General features: G+C 43.2%; 1 protein-coding gene across 9 annotated transcripts in view; it reads right to left on the bottom strand.

The window, feature by feature from the left end:
- Nucleotides 1-1,052: 1,052 nt before the first annotated feature.
- Nucleotides 1,053-20,999, bottom strand: part of ncoa1 (nuclear receptor coactivator 1) — a 101,534-nt gene continuing 81,587 nt past the window's right edge. For 6 of the 9 annotated variants that reach the window (XM_085382917.1, XM_085382916.1, XM_085382912.1 and 3 more), the window contains 10 exons: nucleotides 20,623-20,971; nucleotides 18,823-18,999; nucleotides 18,026-18,140; nucleotides 17,772-17,940; nucleotides 14,320-14,634; nucleotides 10,871-10,972; nucleotides 8,593-9,013; nucleotides 4,944-5,106; nucleotides 4,645-4,834; nucleotides 1,053-4,022 (listed from right to left, as the gene is read on the bottom strand). In XM_085382917.1, the coding sequence (XP_085239043.1) occupies nucleotides 3,843-4,022; nucleotides 4,645-4,834; nucleotides 4,944-5,106; nucleotides 8,593-9,013; nucleotides 10,871-10,972; nucleotides 14,320-14,634; nucleotides 17,772-17,940; nucleotides 18,026-18,140; nucleotides 18,823-18,999; nucleotides 20,623-20,971 (2,181 nt within the window). In that variant the 3' untranslated portion in view covers nucleotides 1,053-3,842. Of the gene's footprint in view, nucleotides 4,023-4,644; nucleotides 4,835-4,943; nucleotides 5,107-6,474; nucleotides 7,209-8,592; nucleotides 9,014-10,870; nucleotides 10,973-14,319; nucleotides 14,635-17,771; nucleotides 17,941-18,025; nucleotides 18,141-18,822; nucleotides 19,000-20,622; nucleotides 20,972-20,999 lie in introns of those variants that run through there. The other 3 variants (XM_085382913.1, XM_085382915.1, XM_085382921.1) reach the window with 3 other exon arrangements.

Genomic DNA, 20,999 nt, shown 5'->3' with positions numbered 1-20,999 from the left:
CCCACTTTGTGCAACTTCTGCCGTCCAAACAGTGGCGCAGGACTGTCAGGCGACTGCATTCAAACAATTCTCTAGAAAATACTCCTTGAGGGGGTCTAAAAGGGTTTTAAAATGGTCTGAGGCTTGAGGTGGGGCTGAGATATGTTCTTGCCTTCAGTTTCCCCCTGAATTCCTGATTGATAACGGTGGCAGAGAAATGATTCAGTTTGGAGGTCAAACATTCAAATAATTGAGCCGGAGCTCCTTACTACAGTAACCCACAAGGATGATCATGAATTCAGGCATTTATAAAAAGTCATCAATTAACTCCATTCCTCCAGAATCTGGGAAACTTTCTTGCCTTCCCCTGCTTTGACAAAGAGTTTGGAGGTAGTACGTTTTTAACTGCTTGTGGACTGCGATGCAGTTCAAAGGACCGAAAAAATTCTCAAAAATTAGATAAGCGACACATAAGGAGTTTGGAAATTCGGACTTTTTTGATCAATTACATTATTTACAAAACAAAAGCAACAAAAATTTGCTGGTGAGTTTTTGCCACTTTTTGCCCCCACTGTTGTATTTGGTACACTGCTTTAATTTTACATACAAGTTACTTTTATTTCTTATTCTGGGACAAATCCATCAGATTTAACGATTAGTAAAGTCGATGATAACCAAGTGCTATGTTTGCTTCTTCTTGATTTATGAAAGAAGACTTGTTAGCATGATTTTAAAATAAATCCATATAAAAATAGAAAGAAATCCTCTCTATACTGGAGGTGTTTTTGCATTTACTTCCGGAGCCACTGTTTGGACGCACACTGCATGATTCTGCACACAAATAACACGTCAAGATTGTCACACAGAGCGTTGCAGATGAGCACAAAGTGGTTCTCACATTATTAAACACTTCAGAAGTTGGTGGGTGGAATGTAGACCTTGCATACTATCCCTCTTTTTCTGGGTAAAACATTGCATACGGCGAAGTATCTCTGTGTAAAGACAAAGGAAAGAAGCCCTATTCCACGTGACTGCATCACCTACGTGAGCGACAAGTTTGGCAGATTGAAGACTTATTAGCTGAGTGGGTGGGTGGGTGGCTGGGGGGAGGAGTGAGCTTTATTTGAAACCTTCTCCATGGATCAAGTTTCCACGAGAGAAAGGAAGAGAAATAATAAACTGAGACCGGTTCGATCAGGGAGCACCCGATATTTGTGCTGGCGTTGAGGCGTGGCAGATTTGACAGGAGGAAACTCGAATGATGCTCCCTGACAGAACGAGCCCTGCTTTTGAAAAAAAAGAATAGAAAAAGAAAAGAAAAAGACCACTAAGTTTGGTTACACTCATTCCAAATGTTGTTTAGCATCCTCTAATTTAAACCTTTGGATAAAGGGTGTCGGACTGGAGCAAATTTAGAAAAATCATATGCATTAAGAAGTGCCTAAGCCACATATTACATGTTTATAGCTCTACAATATTTTAGTCATGTAAAGAATATTAAGAGGCAATGTCTCAGCAGGGTTTTCTCCTTCTTAAATTTCCGGTAAGGTGTAAGTAGCACATCTTAAGATTTGAATTTTGTTGTCACGAGAGGTCTGTTATCGCTGAGAGACACAGTGTCTGACTGAGCAACAGTAGTCAACAGAAAACTGTATATGAGTGTGTAGGCCAGTGGAGTGAAGTCTTCATCAGGGAAACCAGAGGTGGAAGGAGAAGAGGGTTAAATCCCTCGTAAAAAAAAATAAAAAAATAATAATAATAAAGATTCCCAGGAGGTGAGGAGAAAATGAAAGGATGTTTTTGCAACTCTTCCTGTTTGGATTCAAATTCATGACAGCTTTAAATCAATTATCCATCACATCGTTGTTAGGAACTTCTATCACTAAAGCCTCTACTTAAATGTCATTATATAGGAACAATATCCAAAAGCGTGCCGTTTGCTGCGGCTCACAGCAAAGAGCCCGGTTTCAGTTTATCATTATGCTTTGTTTTTTTATACAATGGTTACAACACATGTACTGTCTGAAAAGTTTTTCTGAAAGTATTGTACATACATAAGAATAAAAAAAGAGGAGAAAGCAAGAAAGATGGCTAACTAGCTCCCTGGTTACAACAAGAGAGAAAGCAGAGCAATCAAACCCATTTTTTTTTTTAAGTGTGGCTGCATGTAGTGCTGACTGGGACGCCAAAGGGAGCGAGATCTACCTTTTTAATAAAAAAAAAAAAAATTCTTCAAAAATCAAATCGCTTAAAAGTTTCACATTTTAGAAGCTGGAATAACGTCTTCCTCCTCCACCACAACATGTAGCTGTGTTACAATATCATGATGCCGAAAAAACAATCTAAAAAAAAAAAAAGAAGAAAGAAAACCTGGATCGAATCACATTATAATATATATGTTTTGCTTTTCTGAGTAATCAATTAATTACATTTGTTTTTTCTCATTTTTTTTCTTAAAGGAAAGCAGTTACAAGAGTGAGCTCATCCCCAAGTCTTTGTCCTTCTGTACTGTACAATACTACCTGCCTGCATGGTGCACATGGCAAACAACACTGATAGGCTGAGAGATAGCATGAAGATACACAGAGAGAGAAAGAGAGAGAACCCAACGGGGCTCTGTATTCACAGCTGCTGAGGTGAGGGGTAAAATGTGACGGACAGACAGTTAAATAATCATAACAGTCCTTTTTTCTTATACTTTGAGAAAAATAAAAATAAAACCTCCTCCCAGGGGAGGAAGACACGTAAAGTTCCAAACTGAGCAGCATCCTGTCTGTCTCCCATCCATCCATCCATCCATCCATCCATCCTGGCTGTTGTCAAAGCTTGTTCTGATGATCGTGAAGATGATGATGATGATGACGGCGAGAGCAGAAGTTTAAAACAAACAAACAAACAAAAAAAAACAATCCCCAATCCAACCCAAAACACAAACAAAAAAATAATGATGTAATAGAATAATATGTTGAAGAAGTAGAAGTAGAAGAAGAAGAAGCAGAGCTTGGGAAAAACTCAAACTTCCACCAGGCACCGTAGCTGATAGAGAGAGACAGTCACAGAACCAGCTGATACTGAGCTTCTATCCCACAATGCCACAGAGGTCTGAAACCTTAACATTCCCACATCGCTGAGAGACAGGCAGAGAAAAAACAAAACAAAAACAACAACAAACAAACAAACAAAAATAAAAGCCAGAGGTGCTGCTGTGTGGGATAATCCCAACACTTTAAAAACACTGAGCCCAGCTGTATGCTGCAACTCATGCTCCCGAGATGCGCTGCTGCTGCTGCTTGCTGTTTCGACGGCCTGACAGAAACCGTCCGATCAGAAAAAAACAAAAACAAACAAAACTAACAAAAACATATAAAACACAAATAAAAAGGAGGCCGGCCCTGATTTGACAGTGACAAAAACTTGGCAAAACTACAATGACGTTGCAGTTGTTTTCTTGGGTCAGGAAGCAGGAAGTAGGTCACCAAGGAATGAGCAGCAAGACAACACTGCCTTTAATAGGCTGAGGCAGACAGACAGGTTGTCAGACAGATTAGACAGGCAGGTTTAAATACACTGCTGCTCCTTCTGACTTCAGTCTTGACTTAAAATGTTCTGGGCATCAAACAACCAGCCCTGAATCCCCACCCCCACCCCTCCCCAGCACAGAAGTGGTTAGGCTGCGAAAACTCCACCGACAGCCAGACCTCTCTGAGCCTACTCTGTGGCCGTCCAAACATCCATCCGTCCGTACATCGATCCATCCAAAAGGTGAGACAGAGACAGCAATGGGTCTGGTGCACCGACCCTCCAAGGAGGAGGTGTAGAAGTGAGAAGTAGATAGAGCAGGAGAGCAGAAGAGGTGGGGGGTGTCACTCAGTGAGCAGCTGCTGGAGGAGGCTCTTCTGCTGGGCTTGGTTGTTCTGGGAGCCCTGGGGTCCGGGGCCCTTCTGGGAGGCCGCAGCTCCGATGGAGCCCTGGTTCAGGTAGGAATCACTGCCAACAAGGTTCACTGTGCACTGGACGTCCGCAAATACCTGGACCTGCTGCACCTGCAGAAACACGGGAATAAAGCGCGAGGCAATGCTTACAGAGGGAAGGAGGTCGCGAGAACCATCACTGACAGCGTCGGGAAAAGTCTAAAAGCTGTCAATCATTTTGACAGATTTGAACAGCAATGTTTGATGCAAGGGCTGTTTTGTTGCTTATTCACTACTTTGCATTGTTTATTATGCCATTTGTTGAGGCTACAAGGTGTTTTTTTTTTTAATTATTAAAAAAAATAAAGAGGTGGTTTGTAACTTAGCAACAAGGAAGCCTCTGTAAAGGTTGGAGCCTGCACAATTAACCTAATAAGAACAAGAAAGAAACGGTGCATTTGCTGAACCTTTTTAACCTCACTAAACATTTTCAGGAGCACACGATGCAATCCAAAAAAAAAAAAAAAAAAAAAAAAGCAATTTAACTTGGGGCGTAAATGGAGACTGGAAGGAGAACTCTGCATCCTATGAGCATACTCTAAAGTAAAGCCACAAACTGAAACTAAGACAAAGCAAATGCAACTGGGGTGTATATCCCGATGCAAAGTAAAACAGGAAATGAAGCAGTGAAAGGTGGTCATTGGGACATGAAACTATCACAGCTGTCCAAGCTGGCAGGTTCAAAGTCACTGACCTGCTGGTCGCTGCACACTGAACCAACGTTGCTGAGGTTACTGTTGCTCATGCCAACTGACTGCCCAATGGGAGGTAATGAGCTGACGCCACTCGAGCCCCCGGCCATGGAAACGGTGATGCTCATGTTGTTATAAACCCCCTGCTGGCCAAACGGCTGCCCTGCGCTCTGTCCTGACTGACTGAACAGGCTGCAGCACAGAAAACAGTCAGAGAGGAGTTAAAACCGGCCTCACAGATTTCATTTATTAATGTTTGCAAATGTCTTTGTTCCTTATAAACTGTATGCATGCTCCTAACCTGCCCACGCTTGTTGGTTGCCAGCCTTTCATGTCGGGTGACTGGTAGCCAGTAGATGAGTTTTGCTGAAGTAGAGGACTCTGGGAGGTGGAGTTCTGAGGTGATAAAAGTGGGCTGGAGGGGCTCATCTCAGGAGCAAACGGTGGGTCTTGCTGGACCACAGCTGTAACAAAGAAAACATGGATGTTGAGAAGGGCGGAAGAGAGAAAAAAAAACAAAAAACAAAAAACAAAAAAAAACAACAAACTCCTGGGTCACCTGTATGGAGAGAAAGAAAAACAAAAAAAACAGGGGAGACAGCAAACAACAAAGAGCAACATAATAAAAAAAAAAAAAAAAAAGCACCATCACAATAAACTAGCTAGTCATAGATATCAATAGTTACTAAATAATAAACGATATTGTGCAGCACGCAAGATAGACAGCGCACAGTGTGCTTTGAGGCAGCAGCCAAGAAAGCTGTAGTCCGCATCTGTGAATACCCATGTGTACACCTGTGTGCATACCTGTGTGGATCAGCATGCTTGCATTCCAAAGGTTTCTCCATGTAATGATCTGCTAGAGAGTGTGGGGAGCCACAGCCCCGTCCTCCATGGTATCAAGCAGGTATGGAGGAGATCAAAACTCCAGACATCCAGAGGCCCCCAGAACACAAGAGACCAAGGAAGACCCACAGAGGGGCAGCCGCGCCACTGTCCCAGTAAGAGCTAAGGAGAGTCCCAGATGAGAGCTCATTCAGCAGCCGCGGAGCAGAAGCCAGGGGGAGTTGCAGTGACGCGCCCGTGAGCTCCGCCGGCAGCCAGCTGTGCCTGAGTGACCGAGCCCCAGGCCGAGAGGCCGGGGGCACCCCACCTCCAAAGTGGCCCGAGCGAGCCCCAATAAGCGGCCGCCAAGGAGTGAGCCGGTGTGTACCCGGACGCCCACCCCCAGATACAAAGAACCACCAACGCACCGATACCTGAGGGAGTCCGCCACCGGCAGGGGAAGTGGTGGTGGGTGGAGATAGGCCTCCAAACCTTGGAGGGCCTGAGATGTCCCCAGAGAGGTGGCGTCTGATACCCAACCTGACATATAGACACAGACATACAGGCACACACAGATACAAACATCCATTCCCACCCTCATGCTCTCATATGTACTTCACACTCAACCGACGTGGAGACAGACATAAAGGGACGCTGTATACACGATCACACTCCCCAAGCGTACTCTACTAACCGGGTCTAGGTACCCTTGCCCCTGGAGGGGGGAACTGCACCCAGACCCAGGTGGTGTTACCCTTTTCCCTGCGGTGGGGAGAGGCAGACCGCCCCGACTCCGCAGCAGCAGGGAGGCCCCAGACCGCAGTCGGACGGCCCACTCCTCCTAGCCCCCCCGCTCCAGTAGGCCGCAGAGAATGGGGGTGAGAGAAGACTCCAAACCTCCCTCCACCCGCTCATTGTAGTGTTGATGCATGTGTGTTCTAAGGTGCAATTAAAACCCAGGAGGGCATGGAGCTACCTGCCAGAGAGCAGCAGGTAAGCGCATGGTCCCTCCTGCTAGCCCTCAATGTCTACATGTATTTAAAATTGAGAGGTGGGCAACGACGCCAGGGGTGAGGCGTACACCCTGATGGTAACTTGGACTCCGTGTATCGTGCCCACCCCCAAGATCCTATATGTATGTGTAATGAGGGTGTGAGTAATGTGAATGTCTAAGTTGTGGGATAAAATTGAGGCAGAGGCAGCCAGAAGGGGACAGAGGGGGGGGTAGCCTCCTCTGCATCCTGGTGACATACCCCTACTCCAAGGCCCTGCATGTGTGGGTGGTTGTGGTGGAGCAGGAGGAGGGAGGCAGCTGGAGATGGGGAGGGAAGGAAGGGAGGGGCAGGTGACCCCTCCCTGGGGCCAGCTCCCCCGCTGACCCCAGTAGGCACTCCCACACTCCGCGACCAGCCAGGGAAAGGGGGGCCCAGGCCCATCCAGACCGGGGCCCAGCGCAGCAGCGCCCCCCGGCCCCACAGAGCCCGGGACAGTCCACCCAACCCCACCACAGAGAAAACTGCACCCACCCCACCATCCACTCGTCTTCCAGACTACATGAGACAATAGACGCCCAGGCTGAGATCTTCCTCCACCTCTCCTGTATCTCCCCCTCCTGCAGAGAGTTCCTGAGGGGAAGAAAGCTCCTGCAAGGTGTAACAATCTCCCCCACCGGTTGAAGAGCCCCACAGGCGACGTTTTCTTTCTTCCTCTCCCCCTCTTTCTTTCATTCTTTCCCCCTGTCCTATTAAAAAAAAAAAAAAAAAGGATGACAAAGGATGAACTGAAGCTCCGCCATCACGTGATGTCACATGCTGCTGTTTCTGATGTCACTTCCATAAAAAAAGAAAAAAAAGAAAAAGAAAACATGGATGTTTCAAAGATGTGAAATCATAATAAATTTATGTAGGTGAATCAATTTTTAAAAGGTTTTAATGTTCTTAGGCACAAAATCAAATTCACCAACCAACAAAGAGGGTGGCAACACCTTCCGAACAGAAATGCAGACACAATCATGTGCTTAGAGCTAAATGCACAACAAAGAGCCTCTATCCAGTCACTCAATATGGAAGAGCAGCATTTCTACTCTCAGATTACTGAGGTCATCAACCTACTCCTAAGAACGAGCCCAGACACTTTTGGAGGAAGCTCATTCCTGCTGGCTGAATCTACAATTGTTGTTACCAGCACCTTCAGCTCCACCTCTTTATTCATCACAACAGATCAGTTTAGTATCCACACCAATTTTTCCTCCAATTTGTGAACAAGGTTTAAATATGTCCTCTTCAAGGAAACTTCAAATGGGGATGAATCACCGCCTTAATATGGTGAAAGGGTTTAATCCTACACCCTTGCGCTTGGTCAGGTCTTAACAGGCAAACTGGTCCAGGGTAAGGAGTGAGGGTGGAGTGTATGTTGGAAAAGACAAGAAGAACCCTGTGACCTGTCCGAGGCTACGCACACAGAGGGAGGGGGTCACCAAAGATAACCTTGAAGTCTTGCTTTTTTCGTTTGTTTGTTTGTTTTACCAGTAAGGGCCCAGCCAGTGTTAGCCTGAAAAAGCCACATGGGGCAGCGCTCCTGCAGAACTCCAGAAGGAGCTTCAAGGATCCGGTGGTTTGCAGACTGAAGTCGAAGTTGGAAGCCTTGGAAGTCTGATTCCCAGCTGGCTTTAGGGACTTGCACCTCTAAGTCTGTCAAAACTGTTGAGTGTAAAGCTTCATTATAATTGGTGTTAACCAATGGTAAACTAATAGTCAATTTAACCTCACTGTTGAACAATGGCATTATAAGTTAATTTTACCAATCAGTAGTAAAACAATCATTTATTTTTCATGTCAGTTTGTGTGATAAAAATATTTGTTTAACAATTCCCTTCATGGTCCTACTTCTAATTGCATTTAATGCAGACCACATCCTATTTCCTAAAGCTACCCCAGGTGCCTTGACCTAAACAGAAGTCATCCCCCTCCCCCAAAAAAACAAAACAAAGCAGAACAAACAAAAACCAGGTTCACACCAACATCTCTTCACCTGTCTCCACCTGTATTAATTACAAAAAGTTTTGATATTTTAAAGTGAGCCTGTCGTGGTTTAGTATTTTGGTTATTTTGCTCCCGTGAACTCACCGGACCCTCCAAACTGCTGAAACAGGCCTTGCTGCAATGAGGAGTTGACGGTGCTGTTGAACTGGCCCTGCACGCCACCCATCAACGTCTGGTTGTTCAGGGGAACTCTGCCGGGCAGCTTGTTGTCCAGAGGGCCCGCGGTAATGGGGCTGAAGTGACTTGGTGAGGTAGGAGGGTTTCCCGCCATCAGGTTGTACCCTGGTGGGAAGTTGAACTGCTGTTGCTGCTGTTGTTGAGTCGTTGTGGGGGGAGCTTTGGGGACCCTAGCAGTCCCAATGGGCCCCACGGCTCCAGTGGGAGTGCCTGCTATGTTCTGTCTCATCAGCATGACCTTCTGCTGGAATAGCTGGCGTTGGCGATGCTGGATGCTGTAGAGTTCCCGCTGACGCTGAGCCAGCATCTGGGCATTCAGCGGAGGCTGCTGAGAGGGAGTAAAAGAGCCTGTTACAGAGAACTTATTGCCCATGTTCAACCTAAATATGATAGTTAATCTTATTATCCTGAGCTGCTTTGTACAGGCTTAAGAAAGAAAATTCACCCAATTTAAAGACCAGCATAATAACCATAGCACAGAAAAAAAGCAAGTTATTAATATGATTTGAAGAAGACTGGCAGTCCTAATTTTCTTAATTTCAATCAGCTCCTGGTAGGGTTCAAAGATCTTATGTGGCTGGCACTGGCACAAAAAGCCAATACGAGACCGAAATTAAAGCCTGCATTAGGACACTTAGGCTACGTTCACACTGCAGGTCTTAATGCTCAATTCCGATTTTTTGATCAAATCCGATTTTTTTGTCTGCTCGTTCACACTACAAATAAAATGCGTCAGCAAACGCGCTCTAGTGTGAACGCTCAAAGCGGCCCGCATGCGCAAAAGAAGACGTCACACACAACGCGCTCTGTTTAGACCCAGAGCAACAGTATTGTTTGACTGATGGCCCTTAATATAAAGACTTTGGACTTCATGTTTCCCAATTTTTGCTTTAAGTTATTTTGTTATTTACATAATAATGTAGATAACCTAATGATGATCCTTATTGCTGTTTTAGAGGAGCGGTGCTTCAAAGGATAGTTGCAGATTTCTGTCAGAATCTGCAGATTATACAGTACAAATAAAATGTTCACGTTTCTCCAACGTTGTCTTCCCAACAGTTTCACCGGATGGCCAGGAAGCGTTCGCGATGTCTTCTCGGGCGCTTCTCCGGCGCTGATAATTGGCGTCTGTCTTGTGTCAGTGACGTAAAAGACGGATTTAATGCGACACGACCATTCAAACAGCAGTCGCTTTCTGAAACATCGGATATGTATCGGATTCAGTACCACATACGAAAGTGACCCAGATCGGATTTGAAAATATCAGATTTGTTCCGTTCACACTGTCATAGCATGATCGGATATGGGTCGCATAGGGTCAAAAAAAATCGGATTTGATGCGCTTTCGCCTGCAGTGTGAACGTAGCCTTACATTCTTTTGGAGTCTCACCTGACCCCCCAAAAATCAGCTAATTATTTTGTATGATAACTTTTGTTTATTAAATAAAGTAATGCATAATTTTACCTTCACACTGTAAATATTTTCAGAGTTACAGAGGTGCGTGGAAATTCGGTGTTTTTAGTTTGCCCTTTCTTGGGCCCTCGTATCCTCGTTAAGTGCAGGAACATGAAATCTCCGGTGTGGAAAATTTAAGCTCTATTAAAAAACTGCAACCAAATTCATTTGTACCGATTGCGAGTATCTAAATCCAAAATGTTGGTGCGAAAGATACTTTTCATTTGCTTTCAAGTTTTCTCCAGTCAGGTTTTCAGAAACGGTCGAACATCCAGGGTACCCAGGCCCGTTTCGATCACTTTATATCACAGACATTAGACTGATGGAGTTTTACAGCAAACTATGATATATCTCATGATACTGATGATGAAAGTAGGTTACAGAAAAAAAACTCATGAACAAAAAGGTGTTGGGTTTACACTGTGAGATTTAGAGCCGGTATAAAACATATATGATTGCCATTTTTAACAAGAGCTTAAACAAAGCAACAAAGAATACTGTGAACTTGTTAAATTAATGGACAGAAATGCACATTATGCTTAACTGGCATGTGCAGTATATAAACAGACACACAGTTATTCATTTCTATGGCTTGAATTTCAGCACCAATATTGATTATTATCACTTTTTTTTATCTGAAAAAAAATCTATAGTTAAATCCACAAAGTTCAGCCTGCTAACAAAAGCAGGGTGGTGAGTAGACAAACGCTCTCTACCACCGTGACTCACTTGCGAGGGCATTTGAGGTTGTTGCACCCCCTGACGAATCCCCATGTTCACATGCTGGGCTCCTCCTGGAAACTGATTCATCCCTGCCAGCCTGTTCTGGAGCTGCAGCAAAGAGAAAATCCCAATGAGCAGAGGTCAGACAGGTTGGACTAGACCAGAGACACGATAAGAGCAATAACAGAGAAGAAGAAATTAAATCAGAGACAAAGAAAATAACACTATTGGACAGTGTGGAGACAGAAGAGAAGAGCAGCGGGGAGAAAGAGGAGTCGAGCACTAGAGATGAGAGAGGAGAAAAAAAAGGTAAAGGGACATCGTTTTATCTCAGCTGCCTGTTATGCCTTGTCGTGGTTTCTCATAACATGGTCACAGTTTCAATAATATTTCATCTGAGTTTGAAGCTTTAAATGGAAGGTGACCTTAAAGAGACAGGAGCTAAAATGACTTATTTCAGACAGTGGAATGATCTACAGGGAGTGCAGAATTATTAGGCAAATGAGTATTTTGTCCACATCATCCTCTTCATGCATGTTGTCTTACTCCAAGCTGTATAGGCTCGAAAGCCTACTACCAATTAAGCATATTAGGTGATGTGCATCTCTGTAATGAGAAGGGGTGTGGTCTAATGACATCAACACCCTGTATCAGGTGTGCATAATTATTAGGCAACGTCCTTTCCTTTGGCAAAATGGGTCAAAAGAAGGACTTGACAGGCTCAGAAAAGTCAAAAATAGTGAGATATCTTGCAGAGGGATGCAGCAGCCTCAAAATTGCAAAGCTTCTGAAGCGTGATCATCGAACAATCAAGCGTTTCATTCAAAATAGTCAACAGGGTCGCAAGAAGCGTGTGGAAAAACCAAGGCGCCAAATAACTGCCCATGAACTGAGAAAAGTCAAGCGTGCAGCTGCCAAGATGCCACTTGCCACCAGTTTGGCCATATTTCAGAGCTGCAACATCACTGGAGTGCCCAAAAGCACAAGGTGTGCAATACTCAGAGACATGGCCAAGGTAAGAAAGGCTGAAAGACGACCACCACTGAACAAGACACACAAGCTGAAACGTCAAGACTGGGCCAAGAAATATCTCAAGACTGGTTTTTCTAAGGTTTTATGGACTGATGAAATGAGAGTGAGTCTTGATGGGCCAGATGGATGGGCCCGTGGCTGGATTGGTAAAGGGCAGAGAGCTCCAGTCCGACTCAGACGCCAGCAAGGTGGAGGTGGAGTACTGGTTTGGGCTGGTATCATCAAAGATGAGCTTGTGGGGCCTTTTCGGGTTGAGGATGGAGTCAAGCTCAACTCCCAGTCCTACTGCCAGTTTCTGGAAGACGCCTTCTTCAAGCAGTGGTAAAGGAAGAAGTCTGCATCCTTCAAGAAAACATGATTTTCATGCAGGACAATGCTCCATCATAGGGCTGCTCAATTAATCGAATTTTAATCACGATTACGATCTGGGCTTTCAACGATCATTAAAAATGACTGAGCCGATTATTAGCCCCTCCCTCATTTATCCGCGACACCTTAAAGGCCGGTCCGTGAAAATATTGTCGGGCATAAACCGGTCCGTGGCGCAAAAAAGGTTGGAGACCGCTGATTAAGAGGACCCGAGGGAAGCTCGGAAAGCTAAGCAGAAGTTATTTGGAGAGTGACTGCCGTTGGTTGAAAAGAGAGTTTAAAAAAAAAAAACTTCAGTGGTGTTGCACACTATTTTATATTATTTTTTTAAAGTCATTGTTAACCCTTTAAAGCCGGTCAGAGCAGCACGCTCCGTGTTGTGTAACTATTGTTAAATCCCTGTAGAACCTGAACCGTGTAAGCTAGCGCAATAATTTGTTTTGCATATGAAACCGGAGGAGTTGTACTTACATCTGATGCCATCAGCTTGTCCTCGGTCACAGGCTTTGCCGTTCCTATCAGCTGTTCGTAACACTTCCCACAGTGAAATGATGCACCTGCTGTTTTCTTTGCAAATTTGCATCATAGGATTGTTTTTTGTTTTTCCTGCAGTATATAAAAATTGCTGTATCTCCAAAATAAAACTATGAAGACACTCAAAATAAATTTCCTGTTGTTGTAAACTATTTTTTGCAACTTTATTGTATTTAAAGTTTTGAGGGATAAACCTCTTAAATTTCTCCAAGTAGAAATATATGTAAACAAAACAAAAGCGATTTTCAATTTTTTTTGTAGTTTATTGCACTTTTTTGCAATTTATGTAGTTACTATGGACTTAATGCATACATATTATTAAAATATGGGCTATAACAGTTGTATTGATGTAGCAACTTGAAATGCTCCCACAAATGGCACTACAGCATGTAAAAAAAAAAAAAAAAAGCTCTGGTGGACTTGGTTCTATAGTAGGTCTTAAAGGGTTAAATAAATATCGTCAAATAATCGTGATCTCAATTTCAGTGAAAATAATCGTGATTATCATTTTTGCCATAATCGAGCAGCCCTACTCCATCACACGCGTCCAAGTACTCCACAGCGTGGCTGGCAAGAAAGGGTATAAAAGAAGAAAAACTAATGACATGGCCACCTTGTTCACCTGATCTGAACCCCATTGAGAACCTGTGGTCCATCATCAAATGTGAGATTTACAAGGAGGGAAAACAGTACACCTCTCTGAACAGTGTCTGGGAGGCTGTGGTTGCTGCTGCACGCAATGTTGATGGTGAACAGATCAAAACACTGACAGAATCCATGGATGGCAGGCTTTTGAGTGTCCTTGCAAAGAAAGGTGGCTATATTGGTCGCTGATTTGTTTTTGTTTTGTTTTTGAATGTCAGAAATGTATATTTGTGAATGTGGAGATGTTATATTGGTTTCACTGGTAAAAATAAATAATTGAAATGGGTATATATTTGTTTTTTGTTAAGTTGCCTAATAATTATGCACAGTAATAGTCACCTGCACACACAGATATCCCCCTAAAATAGCTAAAACTAAAAACAAACTAAAAACTACTTCCAAAAACATTCAACTCCAGGCCTGAAGGGCCGGTGTCCTGCAGGTTTTAGATATCCTCCTGGGTCAACACACCTGTATCAAATGATTAGTTCATTACCAGGCCTCTGGAGAACTTCAAGACATGTTGAGGAGGTAACTTAGTCATTTAAATAAGCAGTGTTGGATCAAGGACACATCTAATCCCTGCAGGACACCGGCCCTTGAGGCCTGGAGTTCTCCCAGCCCTGATCCAGGGCCTGCACAGAGGACCATTATAAGATAACTATTTGGAACTGTTAACCATGTAAAGCTAATTTTAATAAAATTATGGAGCTGGGAATTAGCATAACAGGTCAATAAAATTCTGTGAATAAATTACACCTAAACAAAGTTCACAGTAGTTACTTAAAATGTTAGAGGCAGAAGAAAAAGAGGCGACATCATTTACAGGTTAATGAGCTGAATACACACCGGACAAACTGACTCTGTGTCCTTACCTGCTGTGGGCCTTGTAGTCTCTGCTGCAGCTGCAGGCGCAGTTGGTTCGGTGGCAGCCTGACCGGATTGCCCATCCCCTGTGGTCTGGTCATGCCTGGCCTCAGTCCCATGCCCGTCCCACCGGGGAAGGCCCCTCGAGGGGCTCCGAACCCCAGACCCTGCACCCCCACCGTGCCCAGCTCTGGAGGAAAAGGAGCTTGTGGAGCTGGTGTGAATTGGGAAGGGTAGGTGGGGAGTTTAGGGTCTATGGAAACTGGGGTGGCAGTGGGTTGCTGGGGTGGAAAATTTTGAGGTAAAGGGTCAAAGCAGCCACCCTACGAAGAGGGAAATAAAACAGGAAAAGGAAATCATTATGACGATGTTGTCTCGTAACCACCACAAAGTGTCCTTCAGTAAGATGGGGTAGGATTTTTCCAGTACTTTCTAGTCAAGTTGCTTTTTAAGTAATATGTTAGTATATCTATTTGGTCATTTAGAAGAGAAAATAAACATTCTGGAAAGTGAGAGCAATAACATACAAGATAATTATTGGACCTGGAGTTACTTGAGACCTGAAGTCTGAAATCTAACCATCTGTTCCCTTTATCACAACCCAGACTTATTGTTTATATCATAAAGGCCTTTGCAACAGTTTCACACCATGGTGGTGCTGCGGTTAGCTCTGCTGTCTCACAGAAAGAACGTCTCAAATGTCCGGGGCAACTGGGTTTCCACTAGAGCAGGGCGATATGGCCAAAAATATTTATCACGATATATATTTGAAAATTTGCGATAACGATATAACCGACGATATAATTGATGCGAGACAAAATACAACTCCACAACATTACTAGCGCAAAAAGACAACCTTCCATTTATTTTCACTTAAACAAGAAGCTGGTTTTTATGTACATTAAAGCTTTATAAAAATGTAACAGTGCAAATGCAAATTCCTTGCTGAAAGTTTAACCAAAAGGCATTTCCAGTAGAAATGGGCTGACATATCCTGAGCATAACCATGTATAATATCCACTGAAGTTAAAAAGAGGTGCAGTACGCATTTTTCGGACCATAAGGTGCACGGGATTATAAGGCACATTAAGCGAAACAAAGCAGTCAGATAAATCAAACTTTATTAAACTCATTCTTCTTGCTTCCTCCACTTCTGTACCATTGATTCATTAATGTTGAATTCTCTGGCAGCTGCTCTATTCCCATGTTGCTGCAGTATATTAATGACTAACCTCGTATTGTGGATGGATTATCTCAGTTGTTCTCCTGACTGAAGTTTGGTCCGTTTACAGCATCCTGCCATGCGATTGCATTTGTCTCTAACCATGAAGAACCTTCACGTTAACTTTTATAAGTGGAAAAGTGTTAGTGTTCGTCCTCCAGCTTCACTGTTTATGTTATGCTAACATAGCTGTGTCGCTAGCGATCACGTAGCACATCATTATATACCAGCTAGCCCAACTTCAGTAACCCTACAAACGTCACTGCTGTTTAGTTTCCTGTCTTCATTTATGTTGGAAGTGATAGCAGAGCTGTACGTTTGATTTTTTTCAGAAATCTCTCAGTCAGAACATGCAATATCATGCTTAGGTAACTAGCGAAACTAGCGAGCTAACTTCCGCTAGCTTCCTGCTAACTTCTAACTCCGTTAAATGTAATAACTTTTGTTTTCATGGATGCCTGGAAGTTAAACTTCATAGTTACACCTGGTAAAGCAGCAATGCTGATCGTTTTATTAAAGATGAAATAATTTAGACAGTTTTTAACTCTAAGTGATGCTGCAGTGTTGTTTGACCTGAAGCATATGGAGTTTAGGACCCAGATTACTCCCAGATTTAAGAGCATCTTAGTCCGACAAATATGACAATAACGACGGCCGCTTGCATGTTCTGCAAAAAAATGTGCTTTGTTGTGTATCTGACGGACAAACACCAAACCAGTTCCACATCACGGAAGTTGCACCATTTTTACAAACCAATTCTGGTTCATCTGTTTCACTCAACAATCGGCCATGTGCGTATGAAAACAAAGGCACTGCGCATGCGCGTTTTACTCCCATTCTATCGCGATATTTCATTTTCCTATCGTTGCCTAACATTATACCGGTATTACCGTGAACGGTATAATATGGCCCAGCCCTAGTTTCCACAGTGTAGTGATATATAAACAAAGCACTATAAGAATCTCTACTCCCAGGCAAAAAACAATGAAACAGCACTATTATTTACACGTAGATACTCATAAAAGTATTCAATTTTACACTAACTAAAATGCAAAAACGTTAATAAAACCAAAGTGGACCAAATGAAGTCTTTAAGGCACATTAAGTCAGCAATGTAGTTATTAAAGGTGAAGCAGAGACAGAAGCAACTGCAAAGCTACACTTTCAAAAGACTTTGGCATCACAGCAGTCACCAAACAGACACAGAAGTATGATGTAAACAAACCAAAGTTCTTGTAGACAGTTTATCTGGAACACCAGTCCGCATTAATGCTAGCATTAAGTAAATGAATGGCTATGACTAAAGACAAACTTAGCTCAACCCTTGGACCACATGATACGATCACAGTTACATGATGACAGAGGACTCCAAAGCCACACTTTGTTCCTCATTGTTTACTTCACTGTTCAACTGCCAGTACTGCTGCTGTTATCGCCTCGCTCCAGGTACAGCTTGCACGTCAGTCCATTACACAAAAATCAATCTACACATGTCATTTCCACAGCGTACACCTATAGTCACTTGCACTTACAGAGCAATTACTTTCTATCAGCGATTTGGCTCCGCCCAAAAAAACACATCATCACCTGTTTTCCTGGTTTGGAAAAGCAAGTCTGACATCGAACCATAATCATTTTCAGCCATTGAAACAATGTCGCTGCCACAGCGATGTTGATGTTTTTGAAACACTGAAATATTTTAATTCCATTTAAATCGTATCTGATGTGTTACCTGAGTGTTACAAAGAACTGAAAGAAGCATAAAAGCCAGAGATCGCCTGTGATTATTTGGCAGATTATTTGCTTTTAAACAAGCCAAAATAAACTAAACGACTGCGGTTAGAAGAGTTGAACAGAAGTAAAGGTAAACATTATAAACTAATTGAATCACCTTGTGTTTTACTTGAATGCCATCCAGGAGTTTTATTTATATTTCTTGTGCCAAATCCTTGTGGATGGCACAAAAAAACAGATCAGAGGCCAGCAGAGGCTGCCAGCGCTTCAGCTGAGCAACTGTTTTGAATGTTTTGATTAATTATAGCAACATCGTAAAATTAATGATCATGCACTGGTCTTAAAATTAATCTTGTAAAGCCTTTGCAGGGCTTAAAGTCCAGTCTGCTGGTCAAAGTGTCCAACAGCAAAAGCTAAAGTGCTTTGTTAATATGTTTGTAGTATAAAAGCACTCAGAGTTCAGTAAGCCTTTCCACTGTCTTACAAGCTTTATGACCTACTCACCTGTATCAGTTTGTCGATACCCAGGGCTTTGTCAAGCTCAGCCAGTTCGCTTTCATCTGTCCCACTGAGGAAGTTAACCAGCTGCTCTAATAGAGCCTTCTCATCGTTCCGGGCTTCAGGTGTGGTTGGAGGGCCAAGCACTTCATCTAGCGTACAGGGCACACACTGCCTGCTCAAAAAGACAAAACACCGTCTTTCCCACGCTCCTCTCTGGGCTGTGAAGAAGCAGCTTAGACTTATAAAATCAGACTTACTCTTGTGGTGATGCCAAAGGAGCCTGCAAAGGAGTTCCCAGACCATCAAATGTCAGGGTGTCAGCCAGAGCCAGAGGCTGAAACTGGGAATCACCCGCATCCATCTTGGTTTGACCTGAAAGGGAAATTCATACACTAAGGCTTGTGGAAGAAAAATGTTTATGAACAACAGCATGCATCTTTAGGTTTAAAGTGCTCTGTGCAACTTTTTTCATATATTAGATGCCTTCTACTTCCCTTTGTTCAAACAAACAAACAAACAAACACACTTTCTACTTCCACCATCAACAGGTAACAAGATATATATGGAAGTTACATACTTCATTTAATCTTGGTAAAATCTTTACCACGCAGCCATGACGTAGCATTATATTGCCCCCTTCTCAAGTAGAGTGAAAAAATTGATCATATATAAATTTCTATCTATCTATCTATCTATGGCCTGATTTATATGTCAGGCCCATGATAGTTTGGAATCTGGCCTTCTCGTTAAATTTGTTACCGTCTGGTTGTAGCTGTGGACTGTGCAGTTCATCCACATGCTAAACCAAAAAGACTGACTTTCAATCACTTACACAGCTGCTACAAGCTACACTGTTTGCTAACACAGAAAGCAAGAAAGACAGTTGATGCTCAGCAATTTCAACTGAGATGGGAAGCCTGCAGAGTGGCATAGTCCAATTATAATTTATGCTGTCATTACAAAGTTTGTTGTTTCACTAAATTTCTTTTTAATAGCAGAATTTAGTTCTGACTACACAGGGTAACCAAACTGTGGCTGCAGTACACTTATTTACCAGTGGTTGAGGTGAAAGGGTTCATAACTTCGGCCTCTGGAAATGGACTGCTGTCTATGGGGGTCTGGAAGGGGTCTCCTTGTCCCGGTTGTTGGCTTGGAGTGGCGGGATTGCAGAACTCAAATGAAGACTGACTCTGAAGGCTGCAGCCAGAGGGCGGTCTGCCATCACTGAGCCCTGCAACACAAACACAAGGACACTGCGAAAATCACTTGAAGTATTTCATGAGGAAAGAAATACTTTATGTATCCCATAATATAAAATACTAATAATATCTGGCAGATATATTTTATTCTAGGAGGTGATATCATGTGCTATGAAATATTTCCAACATCTGTCGCTGTGGGAGATGAGCTCAAACGTGCTGCGCTGCCTGTCCAGTTAGCCGTGCAGAGGGTTGTCAGGACTAATAACGATGGATAACAGTTTGCTCAGTGACCACCTCTCCACCACAGCCTTGAAAGTATCCAACTTTCAGCCAATCACTGATCATTTTATTCAGTCAGTGTCACCAGATCAGACCACAGCCCAATTACAGTGTGTTCGCTATATGTGAGTGAAAGAAAATCTCCAACATTTTGCTGCACTCAGTGCGGATCTCAGCTTCCCTAGGAAACAGAGCCTGCTCATCCCCAAATTTGAATATAGCCTCTATGTTGGTCTTCCAGTTCAGTCTGGACTATCGTTGTATACACCTCCACCACATGAACATCCTGAGTGTGCAGCCACCTCTTTCCTTCTGAAGTTCATCCCCATCTCTCTGATCTTATTCACATTCAGAAGCAGACCAATCCACAAACTCATCCACTAGTGCTCTATACTCCTCCTCCTGCCCATCACTAATGCATCCAACCATGCAGACCCGGAGTTGTACTGAAAGCCTAGCTATGACAAAATGCATCCATTTATTTTCAAGCAATTTTGGGAGATTTGTCCTTTGACATGCAGGACAAAGAAGGACGTAATCCACTTCAGACATGCTCTTGCTACTGGAAAATGAATATATCCAGTAGGAAGAGAAGGTAACCAATCTTAATGTGACAAGCATTATACAGTTAAAAATGTAAAAAAAAAAAAAAAAATCCAAGCTTGGTAAAGAAGTGTGAGATACTCTTGTGAGATACAAGAGTAAGTACTGTTTGACTCTTTAGCCATTGTGGTTCTCTTTTCTAATGTTTTATAAATTTTGCTTACAGCTTTCTGTTCCTCATGACATTTTCTATCCATGTCAAAAGCAATTAGACTCTTGACTATTCAAATTGAGCTTCTGTCTGAATTAGGTAAGCACACTGCCAGGATAGAGCATGCAGCACACTGAATGTGTGACAACCCACTTGCTATTGGTAAATCAACTGAACTATTTGCTGTGCTATTCCCGCTTTGACACAATTCAACAGCATATGGAATTCATATTTGGGATTTGGAAGATTAAAGACCGGCTACTGTCCGATCCTTTTTCTCCTGTCAGGTGATATTTAGAAAGATTCACGTGTGAAAACAGCTGAGGAAACCTTTAGACGTTTTCTCTGCAGTGTGACAAGAAGTAGAGTAAGAGTTTGGTTACATGGCTCCTGGAAGCCACTAGAGGGCATTAAGAATATAAAAATGCCGGTGAATGAACTCTGGATCATACCATTACTACTACCATCAATACAATAATAACAATAACAATTATTTTGAATCCAATCAATTTAAATACTATCCAATAACGCTTAAAGAACAAAATTAGTAACTATTATAACAAACAATCTGATATTTGAATGAAATCAAGGATTTATTCATCACGAGCTGAAACAGTACCTCTGTTAGGAGTGCCAGGAGGCTCTCTCTTCACATTTACATTGCGGGGAGTGCTGGCCTCGCCGGGTTGGAGCTGAGTGGGTGACTGCAGTTTGAGCTGGGGGGAAGGGGAGTGAAGCTGAGGCGATGGGGACTGCAACTGTGGGAGGGACTGAGGCTGAGACAGGGGTGACTGGAGCTGAGGCACAGGGGACTGGAGCGTAGCTGGGGGCTGGGGACCCGGAGACTGAAGTTGAGGGCCTCCTCCGGGGTTTGGTGTATCCTCACTGCCCTGTTTGGCCCCAGCTGGGCCTCTGAAGCCAGGCAGCATCTGGGAGAGAGGGTCCATATCAACAGATACACTAGAAATCTACAGGCAAGAAACAAATGAAAAAGAA

This window comes from Rhamphochromis longiceps, linkage group LG15 (genome assembly GCF_057381845.1).
Source record: "Rhamphochromis longiceps isolate RC_006_pf linkage group LG15, R_longiceps_female_GT1.1, whole genome shotgun sequence".
NCBI lineage: Eukaryota > Metazoa > Chordata > Actinopteri > Cichliformes > Cichlidae > Rhamphochromis > Rhamphochromis longiceps.
Note: the sequence above shows the minus strand (reverse complement) of the source record. Positions and strands in the feature narration are given on the sequence as shown.